A 14,709-nucleotide genomic window follows, 5' to 3' on the forward strand; every position below is an offset into this window, starting at 1 on the left:
TTTGTGTTCCAAAACACTGCCTTCTGCCATCGGTGAATTTTTATAGGCAGTTGAAAGTGAGTGAATTTTTTTAGTGAGTAGTGATGAGCAAAATGTTTAGCCAGGTTTCGGTGTGAAAAAGACACCCGTAGGCGCCAATGGGTGAATAAAAATTGTTGCACGTTGAAAAAAAAAATGTTGCATGTTGAAAAAAATTGTCATTTGGCAAACTTTTTGCCGATTTTCAAATTTTTGCCCATCACTATTAGTGAGCTCTAATCTCACATTTTGTGAGGAACTCCCTGGTTTCGAACAAGGGACCTATTGTGTTGTAGGCACTGCTCCTCCTGCTTGAGCCACAGGAGGTGGTGTGGTAGTGGCCTGACTGTTGTTTTGCTGCCTCCAGTTCAGCCTTTCTCAGTACACCCCCCCCCCCCCCCCCCAATCCAGCTGAGGGCAATTACTCATTTGAGGCCAATTTAAGACTAATTCCCCAACACCATGTGCGGGATTATTGGCCCTACCGCTTCCTCCTTGATATCCTGATCCTGTTTTGGTTTCTTCTCTTGTTCCTGAAATCCTGTACCTGGTAAATCTTGTCATGTTCCTGCCTTGTTTTTTCCCTGCCCTGTTTCTTATCTGCTCCCTATACTCCTGATTTTTTTGGATCTCCTGGTATTGACCTCAGCCTGTTTTTTGACATTGTAAGAACTTTGCCTGCCTCAACTTTTGGACTGTTCCTCAACTGTTTGTCTGCCACCTGCCCTGGAATTTCAGCCTGAATCTGGACTGGTGTTTTTGCTGTCTTTTTCTAAGTTTCTGCAAAGGTCTGTGCACCTTTGTTATTAAACACCTTTCAAATTATTCAGCACATTGGCTCCTGTCTGTGAATCCTTACACATTTTGATAAATACTCACCCTTAACACTTCATAAATGTTATAAATGTATAGCAAATAAAGAAATCTTGTTGAAAACCCAACAGTTCCTCCCTGGACCTGCCAACTGGAAGTTACGAAGTCATGGGTAATTCCTCCAGAGTAGAATGCAAAATGTAGATATAAGATTATACAGCTATTCGGCATGGTTAAGGTGGCGAATAGTCAAATTGGAATTCTTAAAGGGCTAGAGTATGATAAATCTTAAAATTCAAATTCAAATTAAAACTCGAATCGAGTTTTGAGAATTCACAATTCAAATTTGAGAGAATTTGTGTGTAGTTGCAAGTCTTTGTGTTCCAAAACACTGCCCTCTGCCATTGGTGAATTGTCACAGGCAGTTGAAAGGGAGTTAATTTTTTTAGTGAGTAGTGATGAGCAAAATGTTAAGCCAGGTTTCGGTGCGAAAAAGACACCCATAGACTTCAATGCATTTGGCAAATTTCTTGCTGATTTGCAAATTTTTGGCGAAGATTTGCCCATCACTATTAGTGAGTAGGGATGGGCGAATTTTTTCCCGCTATGGAAATGATGCCCATAGACTTGTATGGAGTCGTGCGTCAAAAAAATATGACGCAGGTAAAAAAATTGTTGCCGCGTTTCAAATTTTTTTTGTTGCCCATAGACTTTAATGGGTGTTGGCGACACTTCCCCAGCAGCGAATTTTTATCAAAACGAAAATGGTCAAATTCGCCCAAGTCTATTAGTGAGCTCTAATCTCACATTTGGTAAATCTGCCCCCTAACGTTTCATAAATGTATACCAAATAAAGAAATCTTGTTGTAAACTCAACAGTTCCTCCCTGGACCTGCCAACTGGAAGTTATGAGGTCATGGGTAAATCTACCAGAGTAGAATGCAAAATGTAGATATATAGATATAAGCATATTTTATTCACAGAGACATTGACTACTGCAAGAATTTCAGCCTAACTCCTCTCACTCAGATGCAGACACCTGTTTCCTTGAAAACCTTAATTCTACATTGGCATATTCATTTGTGTAAGAAATGTATTGTGATGTGTTTCAGCTAGTCATCTGTTTGCTGATAGGAGATATCTAAAGTTGTTAATAAAATTCCAGAAAATTCCTAAGTTATTACCGCCAGTTGATTTATTTTATACTGTGTAAACTGAAGAGTAGCAGAAATATATTCTATAACTCTGGTCAAAGATACTAATCAACAAGGCATAAGTCACATGTTTATTCTGGTTTATTACGCTGTTTATTACAATTGAACTGCCCTAATGTATTATTTTTCATAAAAATAATAGACTCATGACTCATCTTTTTCTCTGATATTGTTTCTTCATGTTAGGTCACATGAGCCAATTAATGTCTTTTGCTTCCACACTTTTATCCTGTTACAGTTAGAGCTGCAGTATTTCTGGTCAAGTGATTTCTGAGGGAGCACACAGACCATCACAAAATGGTGCTCAAGGTTCCAGTTTGGTAAGATTCTTTAATATCTTCTTTTTCTATTTGTTGCTTAAGTATTCATTTTGGGGGTATGTGTCTGAAGATTTTCATTCATCCAAGTCATGGTTTTCTAGTAGAAGTAAATTTAAATCAACTGAACTTACGGAGTAATCATTGAAGATGTTTTACTACTCATCTGTGCAGCTTCTTTAGTTCAACTGAAGTTCAACTGGTATAGTACATATGGATTGGAGGAAAGCTGATGTCATTCCAATATTTAAAAAGGGATTACGATCTCAGCCTGGCAATTATAGGCCAGTAAGTTTGACATCTGTGGTGGGAAAATTATTTAAAGACCTGTTAAGGGATCACTTTCAAACTTTTGTCCAAGCGAATGGCATTAAGCAATTAGCATGGCTTTCTGAAGGATAGGTCATGTCTGACAATTAGATTGCATTTTATGATGAGGTAAGTAAGATTCTGGACAGCAAGGGAGCAGTAAATGTGGTCTAATTGGATTTTGCCAAAGTGTTTGATACCGTGCCACACATACTACTGCTTTCTAAACTATGGGCTGTTGGGCATAATGAAGTCGTTTGCACATGGATAGGAAACTGGCTACAGGATCGGGTACAGAGGGTGGTTGTTAATGGTACATTCTCTACTTGAAGTAGGGTCCTTAGTGGGGTACCTCAGGGCTTGGTATTGGGTCTGATTTTATTTACCTTGTTCATTAATGACTTAGGCGAGGGTATTGTAAGTAATGTATCAGTGTTTGCAGATGACACAAAACTATCCAGCCCAATTAATTCCATCCAGGATGTGACATTCCTGCAACAGGATCTTGACAAACTGACAATCTGGGCAGCTAAGTGGCAGATGAGATTCAATGTTGATAAATGTAAAGTCATGCACCTGGGATGTAAAAATATCCAAGCCCCTTATACCCTTAATGGGACTGCACTAGGCAAATCCATTATGGAAAAGGACCTTGGGGTCCTTGTAGATAATACATTTGGCTGTAGCAAGAAATGCAGTCAGCAGCATCAAAGGCAAATAAGGTCTTGAGCTGCATTAAAAGGGGCTTAGATTCATGGGAGGAGGGGTTATATTTCCTTTGTACAGAGCGCTGGTAAGGCTCCATCTAGAATACGTTGTACAGTTTTGGTCTCCAGCGCTCAAACAGGACATTATTGAATTATAGAGGGTACAAAGAAGGGCAACTAAGCTGGTAAAAGGAATGGAAAATCTTAGCTATGAAGAAAGACTGGACAAGTTGGGGTTGTTCCTGCTGGAGAAAAGGCACTTGAGGGGTTATAGGATAACTATGTATAGATATATTAGGGGATCATATCATAATCTCTGTAATGCTTTATTTACCAGTAGCTCCATCTAGCTGACATGTGGGTGCCCATTCCTATTAGAAGCAGGGAGGATCCATCTAAATGAAGTCCGTCTCAAAGAGACTTAAAATTAGGTTTTTGCCTTCCTCTGGATCAACTAGCAGTTAAGCAGGTTATATAGACTTAAAAGGTTGAACTTGATGGATGTGCGTCTTTTTTCAAACTTACTATACATCTTCTCTTCTTCACCCAGGGTACATTTTAGGGTTAAGGTGCCCATGCACATGTCAAGACAGGGGGCTGGGAGTGGCAGTTGATAGTACTGAAGGGATTTTATTCAGGTAAAGCAGAAGAAAAAAGAAGCTGTAAAAGGATTGGTTAATGGTGCTCGGGGTATTGGGTTAGCAAATACATCATTGGGGGTTCCTATCTTTTGGCATCCACCATTGATTTCACCTTTCCTTCTCCTTTAAATTTTCAAATGTGATTATTAGCTGGATTTTAGAAAATTATTTGCATTCCTCAAAACAGATTATGATATTCCTTTGCTGCTAAAAAAGAGATCCCAGTGAAGGAGCTTTTTTTCACTGAATTCATAAGTAATTTTTCAGTATGCATTTAAAGGGGTGGTTCAACGTTAAATTTTAGTATTTTATAGAATCCCCTATTCCTAGCAACTTTGCAATAGGTCTTAAAATATTATATTATAATATTTATTCTTTGTTGTTTTTGAGCTATATGTCTTCCACTTCTACCTATTTCCAGCTTTCAAATGGAGTCACTGACCCCAGCAGATGAAAAACTATTGCTCTATAAGGTTACAATTTAATTTTTATTGTTACTGTCTATTCTGTCCCTCTCCTTTATTTATTTGAGTCTGTCACTCAAAACACTGCCTGATTACTGAGGAAGATCAGACCCTAGCAATCAGATAACTGCTAAAATACCAAGCTGGAGAGCCGCTGAACAAAAAGCCAAATAACTAAAAAACTATTAAAAATAAAAATGTAGACCAACTGGAAATTGTCTCAGAATTTAACTTTCTACAACATGCTAAGGGGGTTATTTATCAAAGTCCGCATTTATCTCAATATTTTCTGCTACAAACTCCAATCAAATCCACTCAGGTTTTTTACTCTTAGTTATTATTACATTTTCCCAAAATTTGCTTTGCGGGTAAAAATCAGATTTTCATGATTTCTTCAGATCAGATCATCCGATTTTCACGAATTTCACGTTTTTTTCGGACGTATTGCACAAAACCCAGTGCACATCAAAAAATCATTGGGACTTCTCCCATTGATTTACATGCAACCTTGACAGACCAGATTTTCAGTTTTCCATCCTCGGGGTTTAATAAATTCCAAAAGATTCGTGATTTTTTAAAAGTCTGATTTTATAACAAAAAATAAGAAATTTTTGGGATTTTTGCATTGGGGCGTTTAGTAAATAACCCCCTAAAAGTTAATCCAAAGGTGAACTACCCCCGTAAAATTTATGCCAGAAATAAATTGCATTAAAGAGGAAGGAGAAAGAAGAAATGTTCCCAAAGGAATTTTAAATACAAAGGGGACATTTATAGAGCCATGAATAAATAATGAATGATAATTCCATGACAATGCTAATCTTTAAGGAGCCTCTATCAGATTGTTTTCATAAAAAAATCAGTTTTGTTCCAAAATATTTTATCTTTGCCTCACTGGGATCTGTGCCATTTTTAAGTTGGTGATATTCTATATGTTACTGAACAAATGTAACATGCAAGGCACCAGACATGTGCTATTGTATGTCTATCAACAAATGCAAAGAATGACTGATAAACAGACTCTGCTTTCAGATTTCAGAAAATGAATTAACATGGCTTGCAGTTACATAGCTCAGTTATCACTTGTTAATGAGGCTGTATTACTCTTGTATAGGAGAAAAGAAGAAAAGTATCCCCGTCTTCTTAATCAGAAAAATTACAAAAGGATATATATTATCACTGTGTGATTTGTTTTCAGTTAAACCATTAGGTCACGTGATCCAGTATCTATGAGTTCCCCCCTTAATAGTTTATCCCACAAAGTGCTAGTGCTTAACCTCAATAAATTAACATTAAATAGGGTAAAACTAAGGCACAATTAATTTTCCTTTTAAATTTTGTGTGTATTTGGTAATTTCTAACTCATAAACAATTCATTTAACATTAATTAATGAATTACTTACAACCAGCTAAAACACCAATAAGGATGGTAAAGTGCCACCAATTGTGATCGATTCACATATAAATTACTTAAAGTGCAATTATAAATATCTCTGATTCCAAGAAAAGGTAGGAAAAGGAAATTGGTAGAAGGCTGGAGAAGTCCCGTATTGTCTAGCTGATTGCTTTACTAACTGCGGGACCCCACAAAGGAGGAGAAGTCAGTGCTTCTGGAACTGTGGTCTCAATTCTATTTTAACTAACTATCTATTTAACAAGCTATCTTTTCTAAAAAACACACAAATTCCAGAGCACTTATAGTGAAAACAGTAAAACAAGAATGCAGATGAGGAATCTCCTATAACCTGGGCAGAGAGAAGCGCCCAGATCACTATAAAAAAGTTTTTTTGTAAAAAGAACCCCCCAAGGTGAGACAGCCTTGAAAAAGCAATTTTGCGAAACGCGCTTTGGCTTGCCATTTTCACTGGTTTATACCATTTTTAGATAAAACCTTGGGGGGTTCTTTTTAGTCAATTTTATATATCTGAAGTTAGATCATTCCTTTTTTATTGAGGCTTTATTACTCGTAGAGAATGTCAGCCTCTCTAACCAGAAATTCAGACATGACTATTCATTGGGGGAAAATGTACTGTTTTGCTCCTTAAAGGGATCCTGTCATCGGAAAACATGTTTTTTTCAAAATGCATCAGTTATTAGTGCTACTCCAGCAGAATTCTGCACTGAAATCCATTTCTCAAAAGAGCAAATAGATTTTTTTACATTCAATTTTGAAATCTGACATGGGGCTAGACATTTTGTCAATTTCCCAGCTGCCCCTGGTCATGTGACTTGTGCCTGCACTTTAGGAGAGAAATGCTTTCTGGCAGGGGATGTTTTTCCTTCTCAATGTAAATGAATGTGTCTCAGTGGGACATGGGTTTTTACTATTGAGTGTTGTTCTTAGATCTACCAGGCAGTTGTTATCTTGTGTTAAGATGGCCATAGATGTAAAGATTTTTAAAAGATCCAATCGTTATCGTGAGACCACGATTATCTCGAAATGATCGTTTAAATCTACGATGTGTCCATCAACTAAAAAGACCATTTTAGGCGATATTGCCAGCAAAACTGAAGAGTAGCTGCCTGCTTGGCTCTGCAAACATAGATAGATTGCACTGGGAACGATAAAGATTTTTAAACCTGGCCGATCAATTTTCTGAATCCCACTAACCGCACGATAATTTGATGGATTGGTCGGACTTCGCTGAAATCGGTCATTCACCAAAGAAGAATCGTTGCGTCTATGGGGACCTTAAGAGAGCTGTTATCTGGTTACCTTCCCATTGTTCTTTTGTTAGGCTGCTGGGGGGGAAAGGGAGGGGGAGCACAAGTCACATGATTTGGGGAAATTTGTGGGAAAATGCAAAGCAATCACAGGAAGTATATTCCCGTGATTAACCTGAATTGCCGTGAGTAATGTCATACTCTTCTGGTGATTTAAATGTTGGAGAAGAGGTGGCATTTTCTGGAGATTCATAATTCACAGTAGCACAGATTTAACTGCAGATTTATCAAAATTCCCATTTTATGCTTTCAGCTGCAGGGAAGCACAGGAGTAGACGTGATTCTTTTCAATGTGGCTGTACTCACACAGACACATGTAAGCGGTGAACGCAGGTAAAATGCAACATGCTGCGTCCCAACTAAAGAATTCAGCGCTTCTACTCCTGCGCTCCCCTGGGGCTGATCGCATAAAAACGAAAGGCAGGGGAGCGCACCTTCAAACGCCCGTCAGTAAGGGCCCTTATTGTATTCCTTATGCAACAATAAAAGATTGCACCCTACTTAAACAAATGCAGCACTGATTTACACTGACAAAATAGCATTGGATCATTCAGCAGTCACATGGCATTTTGCTCACCAATCAAGATGCTAGGCTGCCAGGCAAAATGTAATGAACTCACTGAAACAATATCCAACAAAACAATCCTTACACTGTAAACCTCACAACCCTTATTATTTAATATTTTAGGGTGCTCAAACCAAAGTGTTTTTTAAATATGTAACTTTATTTTGTTTTGTGCATTTGAGCTTAATGCAAATCAGGCTAAGGGTAAGTGGACTGGAAGTTGTATTTATATTTATAATGATTGCAGTAGCAGGCCAGGCAACTTGAACAGTAGAACTGGGTTATAGAGAAGACCGCTTTTATAGCTTTTATTTATTTTGAATACAATGAAATTGTGTTGACTTGTGACTAAATCAACAAATCATTTTGAACCAGAAGTCAGAAGAATGTACCACCAACCACAGTGGCATATGTAATAAAAGGGGATATTCTGACTTTTGTAGTAGGATTCCCCCCTTCAATACACTTTATTGGTCCTGATTTTTATTAAACCCTTTATAGTATATAGTATATTTAATCCTTCATGTATGTGCCTGGCACACTGAGGTTAACAGTATAATTTCCAACCTTCAACTAAAGTTAGTTTTTTAGAAGCCAGTATATTTTAATTTGTGGGAGAAAACCATGAGCTCAAGAAAACATCATTAAAACAATGGTAGAACATAAGAGCTTCTCACTGTCTTTGGTCAGAATTGAACCCAACTGATGTAAGGAAGCAACGTTAGCTGTTGTGCTGCTGTGTATTATAACTTTTTGCAGATAAATGTTTCACAATATTTATTATCCTATCCTATATAATAAAGTTGAAGTGTCTCTGCGTCCAGTCCCTGTGTCCGTGGGATTGCGCTACTGCGCATGTGCCCCACGGACCTCTAGCTTCCGCGTAGTCGCGACGCCAGTCTCGCGTGATGAGATTTGCGGCTTTGGGATTTTGTGTGAGACAGGTGGCTAGGAGTTTCCAGTTAAGAGATTTTCGGGAGGTGTAAGTATCGCTGTGGGACTGCGGGCTGGGTTGGGAAATACGGGACTGTTGGGCAGCATACACTTCCCTGTATTACCCGGACCCTCAGTGACCTGTAGACTTCAGAAGCGAGAGCGGGAGCTATGGTGCCGCCTTCATGTTCTTGCCCATACATGGCTTTTCATTCTGTTCGTTTTTGTCACAGAGGTTTTAGCATCGGTAGAACTGAAAAAGGATTGGATAGGCGGGGGGATGAAATTTGAGCCCTCCCCCGCTCCGTCCAGTCTATCCAATTCTTACCCAAAGGCCCTGGGCTGCTGCCCCGCTGCCCCTATCTAAAGGTCCTTCACAAATGTGTAAATATATAGAGAGAGAGATGTAAAACAATTAATTACCCATGGTTAATTGAAACATGAATCCCTAATTTAGAAGTGGTTACAGTTCCTTATTGCCCTTATTTTGCTTCATGGGGGAATGTATTTCATGGTGCGCATGCTCCTGTATCCTTCTTGCCAAAAAAATCCTCTAATTCCTTCCTGCCAAAAAAACTTCTAATTCCTTCCTGCCTAAAAACCTTATAATTCCTTCCTGCCTACAAACCTTATAATTCCTTCCTGCCAAAAAAAATCCTCTAATTTCTTCCTGCCAAAAAAAAAACCCTCTAATTCCTTCCTGCCAAAAAAACACTATAGGGATTGTATAGGCGGGTGGATGAAGTTTGATCCCTCCCCTGCTCTACTTTTTTTTATTACTTATTATCAGTGAGTCGTGTGACAGAAATGACATCAGAACTCACCGTTTATAACTGATGACATCAAAACTCACCATTTATAAGGATATAATAAAGTTGAAGTGTCTCTGCGTCTAGTCCCTGTGTCCGTGGGATTGCGCTACTGCGCATGTGCCCCACGGACCGTCTCTGGCGAATTTTCTACATATTGTTAATTTAACGGGCTTAATGTCTAGTGCTTTATAAAATGCAGAGCATAATATGGTAGCCTTGTGGAATGTATGTGTTGTGTGAGCCCAAGGCCTAAAATTATTTTTTTTCTGTGGGAAAAACCTTTGTAGTCACTGAGTCAAGTAGGCAGGATTTCTCACAAACCATCCCTGCTTTTTTATCATAGTGATGATAGAAACGGCGCCGGCGTCAAAAAAATGCAGGTGAATTTTCACGGCGGTTTCATGAATTTATTCGCCGGTGGCGAATTGCGGGAATTCACAGCGGATTCGCGTCTGGCGAATAAATTCGCCCATCACTATTTATCAAGATTTTCGCACATATGTCACACCTCAAACATCAGTAATAAACATTTTATTGTATTTAATAAGTACAAAAATTGTAGAATTTCAACTGTTTCTTTTTTTGTTGACAAGATTAATGGTTGTCCGTGTTTACAATAGAATAGCGTAGATTAACAAAATAAGCTGTACTGTGTATACAGAGGAAATACATGGTCTTGTGATAACATTTTATTTCCACATTTACTGTACAACAAGAACATAGGTAGGATTTATACGGTTGGATAGACAAAGCTGCAAATTACTAAGACTTAGTATACTAGAGTTCTAGGCCTCTCTCCCTTTCTATTGCAGCTGTTCAGTAACTGGGCCCTAGACACGTGCAAAGCACAGAAAAGATTGAGATTCGTACAACATTAAAAAGAGCAGATTTCTAATGTTTGTGGCAGTAATTCTGTAGTTCCATGTATTTCAGATGTCGGAGGTACCTTTTTTTTTTTTTTGCAAAATAACATTGTTCACTAAACTTGTCTACTCTTAAATGAATCTAATAATTTTGTTAAAAAAAATTGGGCATATTTACAAAAATAATTCTTTCCAGCAGAACAACTAAAATGTTTTTATAACAGGAAAGGAAAAACATCAATAATGTTTTGGCAAAAAGCTCAAAAGTCACATATAGACTAAAATACCAGGGTTGTGATCATACTTACACACGCTTATGGATAGTTCTGTTTCAACTTTTAGTTCAATGCATAATGGCCTATTTACACACAAACCCATGAAATGAAACCAGTACAAAATATTCAAATGAAGGTTCGTTGTACTAAAAAAATAGTGGTATCGATAATAACATTATTAGCAATATGCAAAAGACCCGCTTTAGCATGTAGCCTCTAAAAAGACTATTTAAAAAATGAAAAAAGGTGCCTTTCTCAGCAAGTATGCACAGAGATTAATCAGTTGTCCTAACTTTGAAATATTCTACACATCACTATTTATTTTATATATTACAATACATATTACCACTTGCCTACCAAACTCAATTCAACACTGCTTATGTAAAACTCTCACCCCATTATCTGCTTAGTTACACGCCCACTCGAGAAATAAAGACTAAATACTAGGAATTTTGTCTACAAAAAAAAAATATTTCTGATATGCACCCGTGTTCTCAGTGAAATGTGGCCTTTTTTGTATCATTTTGGGGTCCTATTCAAAGGTTTTCAGAAGTTCAGTAGCCTATGGTACCCCATTTTGTTTCTCTTTCATTTATAACAAGAAAGGTACATAGCGGTTTAAAAAAAATAAAATAAGATTATTGTGTAGTGCATTAAAGAATATCCTGCAGGGTATTATTAGTCAGTGTGGCACCTTGTTATATTGTCTCACTTGTAATGGGTGCCAAGTAGTTCTTCTGTAGTATGAAATGGGAACTTATAAAATCATCACTATTATCTGGTGGACAAATGGATCTGGGGATAAAAATAAACTCTGAGTACATAATAAACTAGAATAGTCAATTGCAGGTTCATGAAAATCTTTTCTTAATAAAACCTCATCCCACAAATCATCAGCAGGAAAACGGACTTGAGATTGCTTTCCTGGTTTGTATTCAGCTGTATGTTGCATAGTACACAGCAGTCACATTTTCGGTATGATTGCATTATTCCAGTTCTGAACAAAGATCACTGGCTTCTGGTTAACCACAGGACACCTTCAGGTCAGTGCAAAAATATATATATATATGAACATTTAACATAATAATTTTTCTCTTACAAATAGAGAAATGAAAGAACACAAGCACCTACAAAATATAATACAGAATTGTACCTGCAAATCATTATTGTTCTATACGGAGACCTAGTGAAAAACTTCAGCTTGCTGAGATAGAGCATACAAATAATAGTTTCTTGTGCCGCTTCTAACTCTCAGGTTATTTGAGTAACATTACGTCACCCATGTCTTCAGGTCACTAGTCCATCAATGACCTTTGTCAAGGTAAACATTCAGCCCACCTGCTCTGTGAAATTTTTATTTAAAGGAAGCAGTGTCTCCATTGGGCATCAGTCTCAAGAATTTCAGCACATAGTTCTGCTGCAGGGAAACTGCTATTTGATAGATCACTTTTGTCATTCACTGGTACTTTCATCCTTATTGGAAGATGAGCTCTCTCGAACTGGTAGTAAGTCATAGTGACATGGAATGTGGCTGTTCTTTGGAAGGTCGTAAAGATCTTGGCTGATTTTTCCATTATTACAAAAAGCTCCATGGACGACACTCACAGTGGGTTCTACAACAGAAGAAAAAGCAAGGGTTATAAGCATATACAAGTTAAGGAAAACAATAATGACATATTATGATTTCTGTTCAGTGGTTCAGATCACTTCATCAGTGGTTTCCCAGATGATTTTTCATTCATTAGGAAATGATGAAATATTATACTGTATGCACATTAATATCCCAAAGGTCTGTCTTTCCAGCAAGCAGAGGCGCATAGCATAATGACTTTAATTTTCAGTAACTTCATGGAAAATGTAAGTGTAAGTGTTCAATATATTTGAATATATTAACAGCAAGCTCATACACATGCAAGATCATTTTCATGATGCATATAGGCCATTGTCTCTGAACATTCTTCGCAGGAAACCAGGAAGCTTTATAAAGTAAGTGAAATGCGATGCTAAGGTTTCAGGGCTTCAGTCAGACACCGAGGAGTCCATTTAAGACTTCTTAAACTTTATGGAACAAGCAATCTTTAATTTAAATCCACGTGAGTTTCCTAACTCACCCTGGGTTTCATGCCAAAACAGCTTAGCAAGCTTCATAAGTTTCCTCTAACGGACTTTTGGAACCAAGAAAAACTTCAGCTACCGACCTTTTTCTTTTTTAAAAAGCCTGTTTGGGAGGTTCATTAAAGATTGCTTGTGCCGAAAGTACTGTTATCCGGAACCTGGCGTTTTCGGATAACGGATCTTTTGGTAATTTGGATCTTCATACATTAAGGGGCAGATTTATCAAGGGTCGAATTTTGAAGTGATAAATACTTCGAAATTCGACCATCGAATGGCATCGAAGTTGAAGTTTTTTTTCACCGAATTTGACCTTTTAGCGGTCAAAGTAAAATCGTTCGAACGATTCAAAGTATTTCATCCATCGATCGAACTATTTTTCTTCGACTTCAAAAATCTTCTCTCGAAGGTCCCCATAGGCTAACATAGCACTTCGTCAGGTTTAATTTGGCGAAGTATTGATGTCACAGTTTTTTTAAAGAGACAGTACTTCGATTATCGAATGGTCAAATATTCGAATAATCAAAGTCGTAGTATCCTATTCGATGGTCGAAGTATCCAAAAAATTACTTTGAATTTCGAATTTTTTTACTTCGAAAATTCCCTCGAATTCACTTCGACCCTTGATAAATCTGCCCCTAAATCTACTAGAAAATTATGAAAACATTAAATAAACCCAAATAGGCTGGTTTTGCTTCCAATAAGGATTAATTCTATTTTAGTTTGGATAAAGTACAAGATACTCATTTATTACTACTGAGAAAAAGGAAACCAGTTTAAAAAAAAAATTGGATTATGTGGATAAAATGGAGTCTATGGGAGATGGCCATTCTGTAATTCGGAGCTTTCTGGATAACGGGTTTCCGGATAACTGATCCCATTCCTGTACTAGCAATCTTAAAAAAAGGCTCCTACGTTTTATACTGTTCGCATTCTGTTTTGTGACATATATTGGTCCCAAAGTCTTATAAAGATAATAAAACGGCCTCACTAGAAAAAAATAGTTTTGTGCTCAAGAGTGGCTTATTTATATATTTACCCCTCAATGGATAACTATACCTAAGTATTCACAAAGAAAGTTTTCAGTATTCTAAGGTCGCTTCTTTAGACTCACTGTTCCCTAGGGAAAATTCCATGGCAGAGGGTGTGTCTTTTGCTTTCTAGTCAACTGCCTAGTAATTAGTTTCAAGAACTGGAATTTAAGCAACATGCTTTTGTACAAATAATCCCTAAGGTACTAAAGCCACAGGACCCAAGAACCACATACTGCAAGCAAGCTAGCGAAATTCAAATTCTACCAAAAGATTCTTGAAATCACATGATATATCTATAAACAGTCGTAGGGTTGCATGTTCATCAGTGACTGCCGTCTCTGTCATATACTGTAACTGAATATGTAAACACTTCCAAAAGCATGCACACAAAAGTATAGTTGTGCAAGGCACTAGCAAGTAATTTCTCTGCAAACACTATAATAAAATGCTATACATTGCTCACTATTTTGCACAGGTCATGTTAAATGGTCTGCATAAAAATAAGGGTACTTGATAGGTGACCATATTGTTAGAATACACACATTCCAAGCTGATATTCTCACTGCACATAAAATATTTGGGCCTACATGTAAATAAGAGAGGGAACCAATTAATACATTGTGAATATACAAGTGTATCATTGGTGCATAGTATACTGTGTATTTCTATACAGATTGGCATCCAGTATGTATGCAGCACAATGATTATTACAAGTATATCTGAAAGTGCAGTGACTTCATGGTATTATGATCCGGCCAGCGACACGTATAAAGCATAAGAAATATTCAACCTCATCTGCCACACTCGTGCTGTAAAGAGGACTTGTAACCATAACACCAAGAGAAGAAAGTCACCACATTCAGTAGCTTGTTTTTTATATACAGGAAATCAATTGCAGCAACTCTAGCAAG

General features: G+C 37.5%; 1 protein-coding gene across 1 annotated transcript in view; it reads right to left on the reverse strand.

Moving 5' to 3' along the window:
- Nucleotides 1–10,032: 10,032 nt before the first annotated feature.
- The window catches only part of megf10.S (multiple EGF like domains 10 S homeolog), a 93,098-nt gene continuing 88,421 nt past the window's right edge, over nucleotides 10,033–14,709 (reverse strand). Inside the window, exon 24 of the mRNA XM_041580417.1 lies at nucleotides 10,033–12,265. Coding sequence (XP_041436351.1) covers nucleotides 12,105–12,265 — 161 coding nt within the window. The 3' untranslated portion in view covers nucleotides 10,033–12,104. The remainder of the gene's footprint in view (nucleotides 12,266–14,709) is intronic.

This window comes from Xenopus laevis, chromosome 1S (assembly GCF_017654675.1).
Source record: "Xenopus laevis strain J_2021 chromosome 1S, Xenopus_laevis_v10.1, whole genome shotgun sequence".
Taxonomy (NCBI): Eukaryota; Metazoa; Chordata; class Amphibia; order Anura; family Pipidae; genus Xenopus; species Xenopus laevis.